The sequence below is a fragment of the Malaclemys terrapin genome, chromosome 2, assembly GCF_027887155.1.
Source record: "Malaclemys terrapin pileata isolate rMalTer1 chromosome 2, rMalTer1.hap1, whole genome shotgun sequence".
Taxonomy (NCBI): Eukaryota; Metazoa; Chordata; order Testudines; family Emydidae; genus Malaclemys; species Malaclemys terrapin.
In genome coordinates, this window is record NC_071506.1 from 68123464 (window position 1) to 68143720 (window position 20257).

The 20257-nt window shown below is 39.1% G+C and overlaps 1 protein-coding gene across 1 annotated transcript in view; it reads right to left on the reverse strand.

The window, feature by feature from the left end:
- The window catches only part of RP1 (RP1 axonemal microtubule associated), a 258962-nt gene extending 239116 nt beyond the window's left edge, over window positions 1–19846 (reverse strand). The window contains exons 1-2 of the mRNA XM_054020164.1: window positions 19145–19846; window positions 15838–16009 (exon numbers count right to left, since the gene is read on the reverse strand). Of these exons, the coding sequence (XP_053876139.1) occupies window positions 15838–16009; window positions 19145–19789 (817 nt within the window). The 5' untranslated portion in view covers window positions 19790–19846. The remainder of the gene's footprint in view (window positions 1–15837; window positions 16010–19144) is intronic.
- Between the last annotated feature and the right edge of the window lie 411 nt (window positions 19847–20257).

The window sequence follows — 20257 nt, forward strand, 5'->3', positions numbered from 1 at the left end:
AAACATCCAAAAATATTTAAATAAACGGTATTTTATTATTGTTTAACATCACAATTAATCACGTGATTAATTGTGATTAATTTTTTTAATCGTGCATTTAATCACTATTAATTTTTTAATCACTTGACAGCCCTAATTTATATACACACGTTACAATATTTTCTGTATTATTTTCTACCCCATCCTTCACATAGTTCATTTGCTATTTGATTGCCACTTCACATTGAGTAGAATGTTCACTGAGCCATCCACAATGACTCTCCAGTTCTTTGTCAGTTATTTTACAGAGCCAAGCAATATATATGAGTAGTTCAAATTATTCCTAGCAGTCTGCTGCAAATTAGAATCATAGGGGTTTGAAGGGACCACAAGGGTCCTCTAATCTAACCTCCTGCTAAGATGCAGGATTTGTTGTGTCTAAACCATCCAGGACACATGACCATCCAGACTTCTTTTGAAAACTGCTAGTGAAGGAGCTTCCACGACTTCCCTAGGCAGTCTGTTCCATTGTTCTACTGTTCTTAGTTAGGAAGTTTTTCCTGACATTTAATCTAAATCTGCTATGCTGTAGTTTGGACCTATTGCCTCTTGTCCTGCCCTCTGTGGCAAGAGAAAACAATTTTTCTCCGTCTTTTTATGGCAGCCTTTCAAGTATCATGTCCTCCCTTAAGCTCCTCTTTTCCAAACTAAACATATCCAGTTCCTTCAGCCTTTGCTCATATTGCTTTGTTGCTTGCCTCTGGTTCCTTTCCAGTTTCTCTATATCCTTTCTAAACATTGGTGACCAAAATGGACACAGTGCTCCAGCTGAGGCCTAATCAGTGCCAAGTAGAGTAGTACCATCACCTCCCTTGACTTGCATGCTATGCCTCCATTAATGCAACCTAAAATTGCATTGGTTTTTTTGCAACAGCATCACCTTGTTGACTCATGTTGAGGTTGTGATCCAACACAACTCCCAGATCATTCTCAGCAGTGCTGCTTCCAAGCCAGTTATCCCCCATTCTGTATTTGGTTTTTCTTCCCTAAGTGTTGCATCTTACATTTGTCTTTGTTTCATTTTATATTGATGTCTATAGCTCTTCGGGTGACCAGACAGCAATTATTTAAAATCAGGACAGAGTGTGGGGAGTAATAGGTGTCTATATAAGAAAAAGCCCCAAATATCAGGACTATCCCTATAAAATCAGGACATCTGGTCACCCTAATAGCTCTGTTCTCCAATTTATCAAGATCCCTTTGAATTTTAGCTCTGTCCTCCAAAGTTTTTGCAACCCTCCCTAACTTTGTGTCATCTGCAAATTTGATTAGTATGCTCTCTATTCCTACATCCAGGTCCTTAATAAAGATGTTAATAACACTGGCCCCAAAACAGATTCCTGTGGAACCGCACTTGAGACCTTCTTCCAATTTGACATAATTTAATTAATTGTAACTCTTTGTTTGCAGTTATTTAAGTATCCTCTTAATAGTTCTACCAAGCCAATATTTCTCCAGCTTTCTTATGAGAATGTCATGGGGAACTATGTCAAAAGCCTTGCTGAAGTCCACGTACATTATGTCTATCGCATTCCCCTATTCAACAGTTCCCTTGTCAAAGAGGGAAATCAGGTTGGTTTGGCATGATTTGTTCTTCGTAAATCCATGCTGGCTACTAGTGATCACCCCTTCATCCTCCAGGTATTTGCAAATTGAATGTTTTAGTCATTGTCCTAATAGCTTCCCAGGTATCGAGGTCAAACTGACTGGTCTATAGTTCCCCAGCTCCTCCTTTTTCCCCTTTTTTAAAGATAGGCACTATATTAGCCCTTCTCCAGTATTCTGGGACCTCTCCTGTCATCCATGAGTTTGCAAATATTATTGCCAGTGGCTCAGAGAATTCTTCAGCTAATTCTTTTAGCATCTTGGGGTGAATAGCATCAGGTCCAGCTGACTTCAATTCATTCAAGTTAGTCAGAAGATCTCTGACGTGTTCTTTACTTATCCTGATCTACATCCCTTCCCATTTATTGTCTATAATAACTTCACTAGTGGTCCAGTCATGGTATTTTTTGTGTGAAGACTGAAGCAAAGTAGGCACTGAGCAGCTCCACCTTCTTATCATCTTCCATTAACAGCTCACCTTCTCCATTGAGCACCATCCCTGATCTTTCTTTTTCTTCTGATATATTTGTAGAACCCCTTCTTGTTGTCTCAAACATTTCTTTCCAGTTGTAACTCATTCCTTGCCTTGGCTTTCCTGATTTCGTCCCTACACACTCATGCTATTCCCATGTATACTTCCTTGGTGACATGCTCCTCCTTCCATTTCCTGTATGTATCCCTTTTGGTTTTTACATAGCTACAAAGCTCCTTGTGCAGCCACATTGGTTTTCCTGGGGCTCTTCTTATCTTTCCTCTACATCAAAGTAGCTTGATGTAGAGTCTCTAGTATTACATCTTTTAGGAACTGCCTGCCCTCTTTGACTCCTTTTCTTCTTAACTGGTCTCTCCAAGAGACCTTGCCTACTATTTCTCTGAGTTGGTTGAGATCTGCCTAATATGGATCCTTGGAACATCTCACTGTTAGCCTTTGGCCACGCTCAGAATTGTCCATTTATTTTTTCTCTTTGGGTAAAATTCTGTCCCACTGAAGTCAGTGGCAAAAATCCCACTGACTTCAGTGAAGTAGGATTTCACCCTTTGTTTTCAGTCTCTTTGCCAGATTCTAATCCAAGACAGAACTTTACCTCTCATCCCCTGACTACTTAGGGTCTGTTCAGTAATCTCTTGTGAGCAACTTTGTCAAAAGCTTTTGGAAGTCCAAATAAATTAAGGCATGGGTGACTGGGTGGTATAAATCTAGGATTTGGGATAGTACATGATGAACGACTATATGACCATGAAAAAGTTGCTGGATTGCTTAACTCTTCATTTCCAGCCATTCTCACAGTCAGGTTTTTTGGAAGTTTTATACATAGACTATTGCTTTTGAGTACTGGCTGAATTCCACTGAAACACTATCAAACAACATTTTTAACAATGTTTTGTTTGTGAATTAAGATGTAAACAGCTGAAAAACATCTATACTCTTCTTTAGGCAGTCCCAAAAGACTTCTGAGGAATCCAATAGAACATGGTGATTGGCAACAGAATTGGGGGAAAGGACAAAATAATTTGAGAGTTAGTTTGTTATTTAGTGTCTTGGATTCTTCTTAACTATATTAGCCAATAGCACAATGTTCTTTCCAATTATTTTAATACTGATTTATTTTATAGAATACAAAGAAACACACAGATAAATATAGCTTCAAAACAATAGAAAAATATCAAATATGTACAGAAAGATATAGCTGCCACCGGACTTTCAGAGAGTATGAACAGGCCAAATTCTCTTACAGTGACTCCTGTTCAGTAGGGCCTTCCTCCACAAGCGGTACCACTGACTTCAGTGAGACTGCACTGCATAAAGGTAAGGGTATTCGAATGGCCTCAGGACTCCAATATTCACTATACTTATTATGTACATTAAATATTTTATCCAGTTTCACATTTTGAAATTACATGAAAAAGCAAAAACATTCTATTAACAGGCATCCATATTTCTAAGAATGGAATGAAACATCCTGAAATACATTAAATTATACTCCTATCCATCTACTAGTTTTTCATATTTACAAAAGAAGAATGAGTATGGATCATATTTATAGGACAGATCATTAGTGAAATAATAATAAAATGAATGGCAATTTAAAAAGAACAATACCCAGCGTTTCTTGCTAGGATTAGCTGCATTAATATATTTTAGCATGCTCTAGTACTGGGCCAGATTTATCTTTGGTAAAGGTTGATTGAGGGCCATAGATTCAGAATGAGTACAAGAATACAATCTGCAGTGGTAAAAAGGTTCAGTTCCACTAAGGGACTTAGGTCATGCAATGCTGGGCATCATGGCACCTTTCGCAGAAACTCACTGCTATCCACAAAGCCTAATTTGCACGTCTAGGCACCCTAGAATGCAGTCCACAAAAGCCAGCATGATAGGCAGGGAGCTGCCTAACCTAGACAATGGGAGATGCTGACAAACCCCTCTCCTCTCTCTCTCTGAGATAGGCACTTAAGTTGGGGCTGCAAGGAGGAGCCTATATCTGTTTAGCAATCCATGAATCAGAATCAGTCTCCTGGAGTAAGGTAGTTAACCCATTTAGCTCAATGGTTAGTGCACTTATCTGGGAGACCCAAGTTCAATTCCCTGTTCAAATCCTGTTAGATGAGTTCGCTAACAACTGAACTGTGGGATATTCTGATGGGGGCTTATTCAGTGTCTCCTGTTGAAATTGCTCCACTTTGGATAAATAATGAAAGAATGATTGGAGCAGGGGGAAAGGACCCTGGGTCTCCCACCTCCTAGGATGGACAGCTTAACCATGGGACAATAGAGTCGATCTCTCTGGCCCAAAGTATTTGTTCCACTGCAGGCAAATACTTAAACAGTCACACCTTCTGGGTCAGGCTCTGCGTGCATGTTAGGCACTTGTGGATCGCTCTGGGGCAGGAGATTGGCACCTGGATGTTGAGCGAGGCAGCAGTGCACATCCCCCAGGCAGAAGCTTGGGCACCTACAGTGTTCCGCAGGAGTTTTGTGGATTGCAGTGGAGCCAAAGGACATAGGTACCAAAACGTGAGACTTAGGCGCCTAAGTACCTTTGTGGAGTGGGGTCAAGGTGACTGCATCTTCACTTACTACGGGCAGAGGGCTGTAAGGAGCTAGCATAGCCTCAGAAGAGACAGGGCTGCCTGAGAAGGAGGTGAAGCCAGGACAGCCAGGAAGTCCACTAACACAGCATCTTCCCTGAACTCCAAAGCTGTTCCCCTTTGTAAAATCCTAGTGGATAACAGAGGCAGAAGCATTGCTCCATTCCCACAGAGGCAAATCTCACCTAAGTTATGGTGGTCTTAGATGATGCAGAAAACTTTATTTTACTCACCCTGATGCCAGCTCTTCTGAGTTTGGTCTTTAACAGACAAATGGCTGGCCTTTCAGTTTTAACCTTGGTTTAAAAACCCACACACAACTACCATGACAATCGTCTGTTATTTTTCATTGTAATACAACATCTGAACAATACTTTTCTACTTTTCATTGCAAATTAACCACTGTATTTTATTTTGCAGTTTAGACAAAACAGTCTGCAAGATCATTCCCAGCTTTTCTCTAAAAATGTTCTAAAGTATAAGAAGTTTATCTTGGAGCGTGGGTGGTATGTGGTTATAAAACTCTTCATTCTAACAGGTAATAGTTGATTTTTCTCAGAGAAGACAGTTGGAATGTTACAGACTCTCTCTAAGCAAAAGATACAACAGCATTAATGAGTAAAACTGATTTAAAAAAAAAAAGATGACATCACTGTCATAGGAGGTTAGTTACTGATTCTGCACTATTTTCTACCAAAAAAAAAAAAAATATCTAGGCAATTACCTCTATTTCTGCAATCCTGTAAAAGTGTAAACATTCTAGACCTGTGCATCACACTCAATGGGAGTTTGCTTAGGGCATGGTCCACAAGGGTTTTTTTTCTTACAGACGTTTTCACCAATCTAATGTTATAGATGTCCCAATATCTTTATTATGTGCCTTCCTCTTCATTGCTGCTTTTATTGTACGTTACACAAAAGCGAGTTTCTTCTTCTGTAGCAAAGGCATTTTCCTCTTTCAAATTTTCAGAAGCATTACATTCAGTATTATTTAAGATAATGTCACAGTTGTGAAATGTTTCAGAATGGCAGCCTTCTGCTGGATCTGTCAACAAGGGAGCAGATTTTTCTTCAAGAATTTGAATTAGGCTAACTCTCGAGCACTGGCATATTTTTTGTTTTGTATTGGGTAGCTTATTATTCGCACTTACTGTTATATCATTGAGTACTTGTTTGGATACATTATTTTCATGATTGCTGATCTCCTGTGCATTTATATTCATATCCTCCATCACATACAACATCTTTAACTTGTTTTTTTCTCCTAGACCTGAGGATACAAGAATCTCAAAGCTATTTCTATTAATGAAATCTAAGGTATTATTAGCATAAAATCTATTAAAAATATTACTGGCAATCTTATTAATACAGTTGTTCTTCAGAATCACATGATTATTTTTGTCTCTTATTAAATCTTTGCTTGGCCAGAGCAAATCTTGACATTTTTGGGTCATTAAATGTAGGCCAAATTGGTTCTCAATGTCAGATGCTTTTCGGTAGGCATATCCTCTGTCTTCCTCATTAACTGGTTTTATGATGGCCATCAGTATTGGACAATGTTGTCCACAAATAGCATGAAGCTTATCCAGAGAATCTTGTTCTTCCAGAGCTCCCCTATTGGCATTACTGTCATTAGTTGGTTGGGTTTGTATAGGTTCATCATTTAAAGGCTCTTCCAGAGGATGCACCTTATTGTCAGGTAATCTAAATTCCACAGATGTAAAGGCTGGATAATTGGCATTAGTCTCCGTACAGAGATTCGTGGAAGTGGTGCATACCGTGAATGACAAATTGTTGTTTTCTTTCTTTATTGCATGAAGAAAAGGGGTTTCATCCCTGAAGGTAGGTTTGCTTTTCAGACTCAAATCAGGAAAAGGCTCTGAATCACTATTATGAGGCATAATGAAGTAGTGGCATCCACTTTCAGAGGGTTTAGCCATGTCTTCAGGTTCTGAAGAAGATATTTCATTGTGTGGTGGATACTGATTCAGATTCACAAAGTGAGAGTATGGAATATCATCACTATTGTTGTCAAACATTGTGTCTGCTGAAGTTGTGTCCAAATTGCCATACATTCCAGTCTTTTCAGGTGGTGATCTTCTCACCAAATGATTTTCTTTAAGAAGCCACTTGCCTTTATCAATCAATATTCCTTCATCTTCATCAGCAGGTACACCACACTGACAATATTGCTTTGTACATCGCACTGAGCAGTTATCACTGTAATATGCCTTCTCTCCATTAAGACTGAACAGTGGTGCTGGTGAAGAAAAATTCTCTCTTCTCCATGTATTGTTGTCTTTGTTTATTTCTTCCAGACTTTCGTGTGATATAAGTGAAGACCTTGACATTTTCTCAACAAAGCAAGCATTATGTTCCTGACAAAGGGAAGAGGTTTTTTTCATAATTGTACATTGGGATTCTTCAGTGTCCTTTTGAAGAACTTTAGACATATATGGAAGTACAGTGTGAAGGGTAGGCTTAAAGGAGGCTTCTGCTTTACCATAAAGCTGTTCAATAGTTCTTTTAACGTAACCGGTATTATACTGTTTTTCATACATTGCTTCCTCCCCACTTTCATTGGTGAAGTCACTGGATGCCCTATAATTGTAATCACTGTCATCAGTATCTGGTCTATAATCTGACCAGTCAGAAGTAGCAGGGCTTTTAAAGCATTTTTTTAATTCAAAAGAAGGATTTGAATGTGTTCCATGCTCCAGTTCTTTTACTATCAGTTTTACTTGCAATTTCTGTTCTACTTCAGTTATGTCCAATTCTGTAATTTGCTTAGACTCATAACTAAAAGATAACGGTGATGGTGTAGATAATCTTTCAGGGGTTTCTTCACAAGTCCCATTTTCTTTCTTTTCTTCTTGTACAGAGTCTTCCTCACAGTCACATTCTGTAGAGGTTTCAGCAACTAATTTATAGTGCTCATTTGTTTTTTCTGTGCCAACTTGCTCTCCTGCATTTTTATTGTTGCCAAAATGCATAATGTCTTTTTTATCTTCTACCTCAGAAATTTCTCCATCTAAAATATTATCTTTATCATTAGAAGTTATACTGTGAACAGTTGAGTTAGGCTCTTCTGAAGTCCCCGATTCTTCATTATTGAATGATGTATCTGTGGCTTTATCCTGCGAGTCTTGTAATGAACTGTCAGCCTCTTCTTCATTTTCTGCAGATAGTTCTACATTTGAAGTAAGACTACAATTATTTGAATTAGCATTCACGTATTTTCTGTCTGACAGTATTTTGTGAACATTCAAGTCATTTAGATCTGAAGTCTCTGCTGATGCATTGGGGTCTTTCTGTATATCAGAGCATTCAAATTCTTCAATCAGCTCTTGTACATCAGCATTTTCCTCAGAATTTGTACTGTCCTTTGGAATGCAGATCTTATTTGGGTTTTCACTTTCATGAAAGTTTGGCACGTTCTGAATTTCATTTACAAAAGGATTTTCATGACAATGTGCAGAGTCCTGCTTTTCTATTCTGCTCCCAGAGTGTAATAAATTATTTGATGTCGATTCTTGCAAATTTGAGACAGCATCCTTCAAGTCCTCAGCTTCTTCTGTGACTGCAATTTGTTTTAGAAATTGTAACAGTGTAAATATTTCAGAACAGCTACAGGTAGTTTTTAGCATATCACCTTTGCACATGCCATTCAAACTCTCTTTTAGATTTAGTACAAGTAGCCAAGCTAAGAGGAGATTGGGGGAAGATCCAAGTAATGAAGGAGAAGAAAAATCTGTAGGACCACATGATTTTTCTGTACATCCAGTATGAGCCTTTTGAATGCAGAGCATCGCTGATTGTAGTTGCTGTAGCAACATACTAGACACGCAATCCTTTTGAGCCTCAGTTTCAGTCTTCCTGAAAATTTTGGAATCAACTTGAACAGCAACCTCAGCACTTATGCTTTGATTTGGACTTATATCTTGAGAATCAATTTCTGATTGCAACTTCTTTTTATCATTTTCATGCATTTCATTAAACACCTGTAGCTTAGTATCATGTTGGAAATCTGACTGTAGTAAATATTTGACCTCTTTCATTATACTTGTATCAGCACACGTCAAAGAGCCAATTTGTCTTCCATATAACCATTTGGCTGATTCTTCTATAGCTCCCATTTCACTGAGAGGTTCCATTGGCTTTTTTAGTAGATGACATTCAATCAGATTGGGTTTTCCAGTTATGTGCACTTTATTTGCTATAACCTTAGTTTCTTTATCTGAGAGAGTTTTCATATTTTCCATAGGAGAATGACCAATTTTATTATTTGCTATATTCCCTTCCTTTTTATTTATGGGAGCTAATTTGTTTGGAGGCAAAACAGCATTTGGAAATGCGTTTTGCAGCCAGTTTTGGACATAGCTTTCAAGTGAATACTCAGCAATCTCATCTGGAAAATCCTCTTGTTTCAGAGCATCCAGTGCATTACCACCATCTGACATATGCATTTTACTTTCAGGTGTACTTGGATTCTTCTTCTTCTTTTTTTGTTTTTTCTCTTTCTTTGAAGATTTGTATGAACTGTCAGAAATAACATTGTCTTTTTCTCTTTCTAGGTTATTACCATTAGCCACTTCTGACAATGGCTTTGATGTCATTAAAGAATTGTGTGTCTGTTTTATAGAATTAGTGCTGTGACATATGCCTTCTTTTTCAGTACCTGGTGTATTTTGGCTGTGTTCAGTTTCACTTTTTGAATCAGCTTTTTCCTCTATCAGGCTATCTTCACATCTTGCAGATACTGGCAAACTAATTTTTTTGGCTGATCTGGATTTTACGTTGGTCAGTTGTCTATTAGCTTTTGTTTTCTTACTAAATGATAACTCATTTTGTTGGAGCTCCACAGAAACCTGGGGACATAACTCATTTTCAGGACATAAGTTTTTGTTTGAATTGATAGATCCATCACCATTTCTGACATGAAATGCCATTGCTCTTTTCTGACATGTTTCAGAATAAGTATCTCTAATTTGCGTTGTAGATTTCTGCACACTTTCGCTTGTGATGCACATATCATGAGACATTTCCTCACTCTTAAAAGTTCCTTCCTCTGCAGTCTCCTTATATTGCTGATTTTGGTGCAAATGTACACCTTGATCCAGATAATGAGATGGTGATTTTCTCTTTTTCTTCTTCTTCTTTTTGCTGTTAGACGATGCAGGTTGGCTTTTGTCAGTGGAATGGGTTGTATCACATTCAGTGCTGCCGTGGAATTGTTTCTCTCTCTCAGCAGTGGTAGGAGAGGACCCTGTTGTAAAGTTTATTGTCTCAGGAGTAGCATTAGTACATGTTGACATTGTCATCTTAGTTTGTTTGTTTCCAGTACAAGTTGAGTGAATGGATCCTTGAGAAGAAAGTAATAAATCAGATGGGTTACATAGTCTGTCTCCACTTTTTGATTGAGACAATTCTGAGTACCTGATGAATGAACTCAGTGATCTTTTTATTTCTTTAATTCCACACTGGTCATGAAAAGAGTTGATGGTGTCTGCTGAAAGAGGCCTATCTGCCTGGTAAATTGTTGAGGAAGGTATGAAGCGACTGATATTAGCTTTGCAGCTTGATAGTAAACTATTATACATGCCTTCCTCCACAACTGATTTCTCCAAAATGTTCTGTAACAATCCATCTTCATCAGGCATATCTAATGTCTTTGTATTTGTAGTTTCTTTTAAACCATGACTTTTATGGCTTAATTTAATCAGAGTTTCTTCTTTTTTCTTTTCTAAAGAAAGCTTTAATAAATCATTGTTGCTTATTTCACTAAGCTTCGAATTATTAGTACTTGATGTTTTACTGCTGGAATGAGTGACCATGCAATACTCAGATTTGCTTTCCCCATCTTCTATTTCCTCACTGTAGGAAAATTGTCCTATCATTTTTTCCTGAACCTTTTTGTCAGATATTACAGTGACACTTTCAACTAATGCTTTCTTTTGTCTCACTCTTCTTGGCCCAGGTGTAGGAGGCCTATGAAAATGAGGTTTGACTTTATCCTCCGATACATTGCATACATTCATGTTTGCAGAAGAGTTCTGCCAGATTTTATAATCAGAAGTGCTTAAATCAGATTCTGATTCTTTACTTGTTACTTCTGTGTTAATCTGCTGCAGTGAGTCACTCTCATCATTATTGTAGTTCTCCAAGACTGGAGCCTCTGTAGGTTTTATATATGCTGAAATATTTAAATCAGATGAATGATCCTCTGCACCTACTGCAGAATTGCAAATCTTGATATTTTTATCAGCAGAAACACCAGCACGACTGACAGTGGTTGTCCATTTTATGGTTTCTTCCTCTTTTATCCTGAATCGAACTTTCATCTCTACTGTCATACTGCCATCTTGATTAACATGAACAGATTTCTCAATGTCATCTTCAGAGCGCACCATCGATAAATCTTCACCAGCATGTGAATGATTTTCTGCTAAGCCCATGTAATTGTCGGGAATGCAAGAAGAATCTGAATTATCATTGCTGTAACCTTTATCAGAAGAAACTGAGTAAATTTGAGCTCCTGAGGGCATTTGTGTACTCACTTTCAACATTTATATTGAAAGCACCCAAATTCACAATATTAGATGGAAGGTGTAGAAGATAATCATCATGCATAAGAATCCAGACGGAAAGACAGCAGGCAGGGAGGCAAAGAAAGGAGACAGAAAAAAGAAAAAAACAAAGTATGATTAGTATAGAGGAACCCAATGAAAGGTTTTGGGAATTTTTTTTTTTTTTTTTTTTTTTTTGGTGAGCATTGGGATTGAATAAATTATTGTAACATAAAGAAAAACTATTACAGTAAGGTGTCTATTTTCTCTAACTCATTTCCAAGAACTTGTTAAAAAGAAAAAACACAACTTTTATAAAGAGTAAAGACTGAACTTTCCTGCTGGTGCAATTTTCTTTATTTTGTTTTGCAACATGACCCTTCTAACACCTGTGTTACAATCTTTAAGGTCCTAAGCCTGTGACGTGCCGAATGCTCCCAGTTCCATCAACTTGGTTGTTGAATGTGCTTTCCCACCCTGCAGGAGGCACACAGGACCTCACAGGATTAGGCCCTAAGATGTTAAGCATGGAACCTCCTTTTTCCTTTACTACTTCTTGATGATTTAATAGTAATTAATGGATCCAAATGCACATGCAGTACATAACAACCTGAATGATAATGGGTGCTACAACACGTCAATTAAAAGTAAATCTCTCTGGAATTGATTTTACACCCTTCACTTATATGACTAATCCTTGGTTATCTGAGTAGTCCCATGGACTATTCATGTATGTAAACATTGTAGAATTGGGCCCTTAGCATGTACTTCTATATATGTTTACATTTAAATTTTGAACCAGACATTTATAATAAGATTTTTACATCATGCATTTTAATGTACATCATGTGTTACAATGTGCATATATGCTACAGTTCTCTAGGACCTGGTCCAAAGACCATTCAAGGCAATGAGAATATTCATATTCATATTCACTTCTAATGTGTTGTCTGCACACAGTTAAGTATTTCTAAAATGTGTTTGCATTAGTCTGTAATAACTTGATACTGTCACGGGGTGCTGGAACAATTTGTATAGTGGGGGTGTTGAGAGTAATTGAACCATACTGTAAACCCCACATATAATGGAAACCACTTCATGCCAGGGTTGTGGGAGCACCCCTTGCACTCTGGTTTCAGCACCTATGCACTGACAAAATCTCATCTATCTTTGAGTGTCACACAGTGAAAAGAATAGGTGAGAGACCAAAAGTACACCAGGAGAAATCTAAACAGAATTTTCTAAACTGTGCTCCTTCACTAAGCTTTGTGTATATTTATATGTATACTTAAAATAATACAGTATGTGCACACAAACACAAATTCAGAAAGACATATATAAGGACATAATTGGTAATGACATTTCTAGAAGAAGTATTCAGTCACTTTATGTAGTGGTTTGGAATTTATATTATAGTCCAGCAGAGCACTTAAGCATGTGCTTAACATTAATTTGACTTCAATAGAACTATTCACGTGCTTAAAGTTAAGCATGTCGTTTGCTGGAGTGGGCCCTAAAAGAATTTGTGTGAAGGTTTTCATGACTACCCATGTTACTGTTGCATACACACACACTATTTCAGATTTGTTGCCTCTTTCAAGTTTCCATTTGTAGCAGGGTGGTCCCCCACTCCTGCCCTGAAGGGTTTAAAACAGCCAGGGAGCAGGGCTGGGGCAAAGGAAAAGCTACAAGGCTGATTGGGGAAGCAGCCGCAGCTGGGCCACGCCCCAATCAGGCCTCAGCTGGCCTGTATAAGAGCTCAGGAGTCTCTCTCTGCCTTCAGAGGGAGAAGGGCCTGGCTGCAGTGAGCTAGATACAGGGTACCTGAGTGGAGCAGGGCTGGGGAGCTCCTGCCTGGATAGCCCCAGGCTGTGGCCTAATAGGAGGCCAAGGGGTTCTGGGGGTTGCAGAGGGCAGCCCATGGGTAGGCCAAGGCAGCAGGTCCAAACCCAACCTTACCTGTGATGAGTGGCCTATACTGCTGTCTGCCCCAGGGAGTGGGGGCTAGTTGGTGACTGGCAGTGGCCTTATTCTGAGGTGAGATAGGGATAGTGAGTGGGGGTTCCCTGGGGAGGGGAGACCCTAGTACTGAGGGGTGTGCTGCCAGGGGGCAGCACCCCAGATAAAAGGGTACTGGGGTCTGGGGGGGACATGGGGGCCAAAGGAAAGGCAGACCACTGGCCTGCAGAGGGCACTCCAGGACACTGGAAGAGCTAATTCCCAGAAGTCACCAGCAGGAGGCGCTGCAGGGGTGAGTCTGCTGCTCTACACCATTGTAGAGGCTTTTCCAGGAACTGAATGAGAAATTATGGTAAATTCAGTCTGGCTCTCGTTCCAGAGACCAGACCTTTCACTTCTGTAAATAAAAATCTCATCTTACTTGCCTCTGGAAATGGAATGGAAACAACAGAAGTTCCCCAAAACTCTGAACTTTACACTCTTATAACCTGATGATGTCTCTGACATAGGGCAGTTTGAATTTTTAAAGTAAAATACATAAAGAGTTATTCCTCTTGCTTTAACTGCATTTGCCCAATATTAGCTGATGAAACTTTCCAGATCTGTCAGCTACTTCCATATGCTGCCAACTTGGCTATAATTATAGGCAAAATTTAGATGGAAGAGAAAAACTTATTGACAACTTTGATTTTTGTAGTAATTTCATTCGCCTCAGAATGTTGCTACTTGTTCTCTTAACTCATCAGCTATCCTGTACGCATAGCCCTGGCGACCAAGGAGATGACATATGGGGCAAGAGACATCAGGGCGGGCTACAGGGTGGAAGTTGGGACAAACTAAAGAGAGCGGACTTAGGGACATGAGATATTCAGCAGGGACACTGGGCGGGGATGTGTGAATGGGAGCTTAGTGTCTCTGTGCAGAGGCATTGGCAGTTGATGCTGCCTCGGCTCCTCAGCACAGCAAGGCAGGAGCACCATGGAAAATTAGCTCCTCCAGCACTGCTTCCTTGGTTCTGCAGCACTTCAGGAAACTTTACAGTACTGGTGTCTTGGTGAGCAGCAGAGGCAGTAGTGTCACAAAGCCCCAGATGAGCTAATGCCTTGCCACAGAAGTACTGTGTTCCCCCACACATCTTAGGCTCTCCAGAAAGACCTGATCTCCCCCCATAAAGTTCTCTTCCTCAAAATCCCCTCATGCCTGATCACCTCTAGGCTTCCCCAACATCCTCACTCTCTCTTTCCTCAGTTCATCAGGCACCCCGTGTAGCAGCTCCATGAGGAGCCAAGTGGAAATCACCTATTCACATAACTTTACCCAAACACTACTGAAAAACATGTTGCAGCCATAAGGATGTGAGGAAGTATGGTGCCCTGTTGTGGGCACTAGTTGAGAGTCAGGAGATTCAACTTTCAAGTCCCATTCTACCCCAGACTTCCTGTGTGATCTTGGGCAAGTTGCTAAGACCTACATTTTTAAAAGTGACTCAGGATCATCTGTGTCTAAATTAAGAAATCTTAAAGGGTCCTGAAATACAGAGGGTGGGTGCTTAGCACTTTCTAAAATTCAGACCCCTAAGGTGTCTCAAGTTGGGCACCCAAACACTGAAGCATCCAAAAATCACTAATCACTTTTATAAATGTAACCCTTAGTCTCTCTGTGACAGTTTCCTGTCTGTACAATGGAGATGTTAGTACTTCTCTACCTCTCTTGAATGTTGTGTGGATGGATACATCGAATGCTATGGTAGCAGGACCATATAAGCACTTTAGATAGACAAATGATCAGCAACCTGACAGTGTACCTCACTTACACAAACCAATACAATGTTCACTGTAACTTTATGAAAGTCACACCACACCTATTTTAAATGAAAACACATGAACACGTGGCCAATAAACAGAGTTAAGGCTACATACTGACTGTTCAGGATGAGGGGGAAGATACACGTGGGCACAGAGTGGTGGAAAGGAACTAATTGAAGTTGAAACGCGTGGAGGGCACCTGGATACTGAATAATTTAACTGCTTATTTCCTTGCTTTTCCCAATTTGCTTTAGTTAGGTATGGGCACATATGAAATTAAGGATATGACAAGATATCCCTATTCATTTACTGAGCTAAGATCTGAACACTGCATGATAATACATTTGCTCTGCTGTAATACCATCAGAAAGTTCAACTAGAAGGGAGACATACATTTGTTCTCTGTATCAAACTGTGTGCTTTCTTTTACCCTTGCTGTGGCATGATGTGGATAGATTAGCAACAATCAGCCCATTTTAAAATATGCCTTGATAGCTTCACTTACAAGTCCAAATAATTCTGTTTGAAAGGAAATATGTAAGCCAACTGAATTTTTAACAGAAACTTGAATTCCAAAATGAAAATTAATTCTTTGATCCTTCTGATGCCCACTGAGGAAATCTGAGCAAAAATAAATAGTTTTGTTTCAACTGGCCTGCTTGAATATCCTTGATCCGAATCAGATCGCTATGGTTTCTTTCTTTTTTTTTTAACATTAAAATGTGAAAGAGATAAATCACTTGAGAAAATACAAAATAATTAAAGGGACTTACTATTTCTGCTCTCTGATTTGGCATTTGCTTTGGGGTACACACGATTGGAGAGTCCCGGCAACTTAGCAGGTAGTGAATACCTGTGAGGATCATAATTTCCTGGTTTAAAAGGCTCTCTCCCAGCTGCCACAATAGCCCCAGAACACAAGATCAGAGACTGAAGGTTAGGAACCTGGGGGGGAAAAAACACAACAACAAATCAATTTCTCTGCATCAGTAACAAACAGTAATAATACAACAGGTATAGTCTTTCCACATAGAAAGTGAAGAAAAAACTATCCTATACATATATAGCATTGCAGCAGGTTATTACAAAGGGCTGGATTTTATTCCAGAGTGGAATTTATTTCCACATGGGGTAATGCACTTCCTGTGTCTTTGTAAGTAAGTGTGTAAATATATTAGAAGATGATACTGTCAAGCAAAGTTTGGATCCAGATAAATATTTCCCTGAAGTTCAAGAGTTTGGAAATGGAGTTTGGATTTATCCCAATATAGAATCAATCAACAGCCATGAAATGACTGAGTGAGAGTGTGTGTGTATGAGTCAGTGAAGGGAAGAATCTTCAGCCACAAAATATATTACCAGACTCTTGTATGGGTGGTCTGTGGCTGCATACTGCCAAATATACAGAATTAGTAGAAGACCTGGCTTCCTGCTCCTCCAATTACAAGGAATTTGAGCCTCATGGATTGTGCTTTGCTAGCTTGTAGGTGACATGCCCCTTTCTCTCTTTCATGTCTACTTGTGGACACCGAACACAGAAATCACATCTTCACCAGATGGAAGGTGAAAGATTCACCCTGCATGAGTGATCAGTTGAGCTGAGTGTGATTCTCCTTTCAGTTATACCAGTGTAAACCAGAAGAAACTCCATTGTAGTTAATGAAGTTACAACAATGTACAACTTGTGTAAGCGAGAGGAGAATCAGGCCCATTGTTTCTGGAAATTTCGGGCTTTTGGGGCTAGGATTTGGTCCACACTTTATAAAATGTAAGATAACCTTATATTAGGTTTTATAGCCATAACTCATGGGTGGCAAAGACAGATGAAGAACATAATACTGTTGAACATTGCTGATAGCAATTTCATCCTTTGAACATTAAAAATATAGAGAAATAGGGATAAAAATCAAGGTTACTTAGTTTATGGCATTGTGAGCGTTCCTCAGCAATGTAGTAGCCATACAGGAAATATGACTTTTAGTTTTGAGTATAGGTACTTTTGCTCTTACATTAGCAATTACATTGTCATGGAATCACAGAAATGTAGGGTTGGAAGGGACCTCAACAGGCAGAACCAACTATATCTATATCATCCCTGACAGGTGTTTGTCTAACCTCATCTTAAAAACTTCCAGTAACAGGATTCCAATACCTCCCTTGGAAGTCTATTCCAGTACTTGATTATCCTTATTGTTAGAATGTTCTTTCCAAAGATATAACCTAAATCTTCCTTGCTGCACATTAAGCTTCAAGAGACATGGAGAACAACCCTCTTTATAACAGCCCTTAACATATTTGAAGACTTATCTGGTCCCCAGTCAGTCTTCTTTTTTCAAGACTAAATATGCCCAGTTTCTTTTTAACTTTTCCTCATGATCAGGTTTCTAGACCTTTTATCATTTTTCTTGCTCTCCTCTGGACTCTCTCCAATTTGTTCACATCTTTCTTAAAGTATGGCATCCAAAACTGGGCACAATGCTCCAACTGAGGTCTCACAAGTGTCAAGTATAGCAGGACAATTTCCTCCTATGTCTTACATATGACAATCCAGTTAATACACCCCAAAATGATATTAGCCTTTTTTACAACTGCTTCATATTGTTCGCCCATATTTATCTGTGATCCACTATAATCCCCAGATTATTTTCAGCAGTACTATTGCATGGTCAGTTATTCCCCATTCTATATTTGTGAATTTGATTTTTCCTTCCTAAGTGTGGTACTCTGCATTTGTCTTTATTTAATTTCATCTTTTTGATTTCAGTCATATTTATCAAGGTCATTTTGAATTCTAATCCTGTCCTCCAAAGAGGTTGCAACACCTCCCAGCTTGGTGTGATGTTCAAATTTTATAAGCACACTCTCCACTTCATTATCCAAGTCATTAATGAAACTGTTGACTAGTTTTGGACCTAGAACAGACACATATAGGACTCCACTAGATCTGTCCACCAGTTAGACAGTGAACCATCAATAAATACTCTTTAAGTTTGTTTTTTCAACCAGTTATGCACACACCTTATAGTAATTTCATCTAGACCACATTCTCCTAGTTTGCTTATGTGGGACTGTGTCAAAAGCCTTACTAAGATCAACATATATCACATCTACAGCTTCCCTGCCACCCCAATCTACTAGGGCATGAACCCTGTCAAAGAAGGAAATTAGGTTGGTCTGGCATGATTTGCTCTTGACAAAATCATGTTGGCTACCACTTATAACATTATTATCTTCTAGGTGCTTACAAATTGATTGTTTAATAATTTGTTCCAGTATCTTCCCAGGTATTAAAGTTAGGCTAATTGACATGTATTTCCCTAGGTCCTCTTTGTTTCCCTTTTTAAAGATAGGTACTATGTTTGCCTTTTTCCAGTCCTTTGGTACCTCATGGTTCTCCATGAGTTCTCAAAGATAATCACTAATGGTTCAAAGATTTCTTTAGCTAGTTCCTTAAGTACTCTAAGGTGAACTTAGTCAGGCCCTGACAACTTGAATACATCATAGTGAAGATGCTCACAACTCCTGTGGGATGGGTAGGTACAGGAATTTGTTCTGCTGCATTAATAGACCATCATCTCTTAAGGGAACAGAGGTAGCGTTCTAAAGGAGCTCTGCCTAATGCATGTCCTAATTGTGAGGCAGGGCTATGGAAGGGTTACATGTGATTGGATGAGTGGACATATGTTGAAGGCATGCATGAAAAAGGACTAGAAAAGCATCCTGTCCAGGAAAAGCTGTCATTAGAAGACAAAGTCTTTAAGAGGTTTAAGAGTGGTTTAAGAGAAGACTGGTGGGCTTCCATGAAAACCCAGGATTAAAATTCTCTCGCTTCAGTCATTGCAGTCCCAAGATGAGTGTGAATCCTTCCTCAAAACGGCCTATCTTTTTTTAAAGGCCCATAAGTGTACAGAGGCAGATCCACAAGGAAGGCAGCAGATAGCTGATGGTCAGGGCACAGGGACCTTACACTGGTCAGAGCGCTCACCAGCCATGTAAGCAACCAAATCATTTGATAACACTGGTAATATTATAAAAGCAAACATTGTGAAAAGCATATCTCATGCCATTGTTTATTCTCACCTTTCTGCCATCCGTAGTGTATAACTTCACAACTGGATACTGCATTAACTCACTTATGGAATCCAGAAAGGTCTCAAAGTTTTGCATGTTCTTCTTACTCAGAACTATAGTGCACCTGATTCTTATGTCACCATTTTTGAAAACAAGGAGCTTTTTAGGGGTTCTTATTTTGACAGCTCTGTCTTCCTGAACAATGCAGTCTTCTTTCTCCCTGGCTAACTGCACAACTCGGCGACGAGCACTAACTGGCCTGCTGATCTGCCAGGGTAATGGCTTCTTACTGGCCCGCTCCAAATTAATGGGCTTAATTTTCTTCTGATGGGAACAAATATAAGACTTTCCATCTTCAAGGTCCTCCAGATTGGTGATACTGTGTATCCCGCGTGGTGTACTAATATTCCTCACCCCAAATGGTATTGGGACTCTTTTGGACAAGTTATCCAGCAAGGCATCAAATGTTTTGAAAGATCTATTATTAATGACCATTTTGATCCCATTAAACTGAGGGTCTCCACTTTTATAGAAACAGATTCGTTTGGCCACAACAGGTTCGGTGACATTGAAGTGACGTGTAGACAAAGTCTGTTCACTCTCAGAGGAGTTTGGCTGAAGCATTGAATAATTAGTTGATGGCGTTTCACTCATTTTGACAGCACTCTGGAAGGAGGAGGAGATGGATGTAGAAGTTTTCTCACAACTGCAGTAATAGCATAGTCCTCATTCTGAAAGATGCAAAAGGAAAATTTGTAAGAAAAATCAACAGCAGCAAATCTTGCCAAAAATTATTAAATTGACTTAAATTGGTCCAAGCTGTTATCTCGAAATTCCACAAAGACTCCAGTACTGTAGGATTAAGTTAGCATAGCTTTACTTTCAAGTACTCTCAGAACTCTCCATTGTAATTTCACATCTCTTATCATTTTGGGATAACAGCGTTTTCTTTAGAAAGAGGTACTTTGTCAGACTAGAATGGCAATTAGAGGTTTTCTTTTTTAAGTATGAATGTAATGACAACATTTCACACATTATGTATTAGGGAAATATTTGTGGGGAGGGGAGAGTTTATGCAGAGGCATGAGCCATAATTCAGTCCAAGATAAACAAAAACCGAAA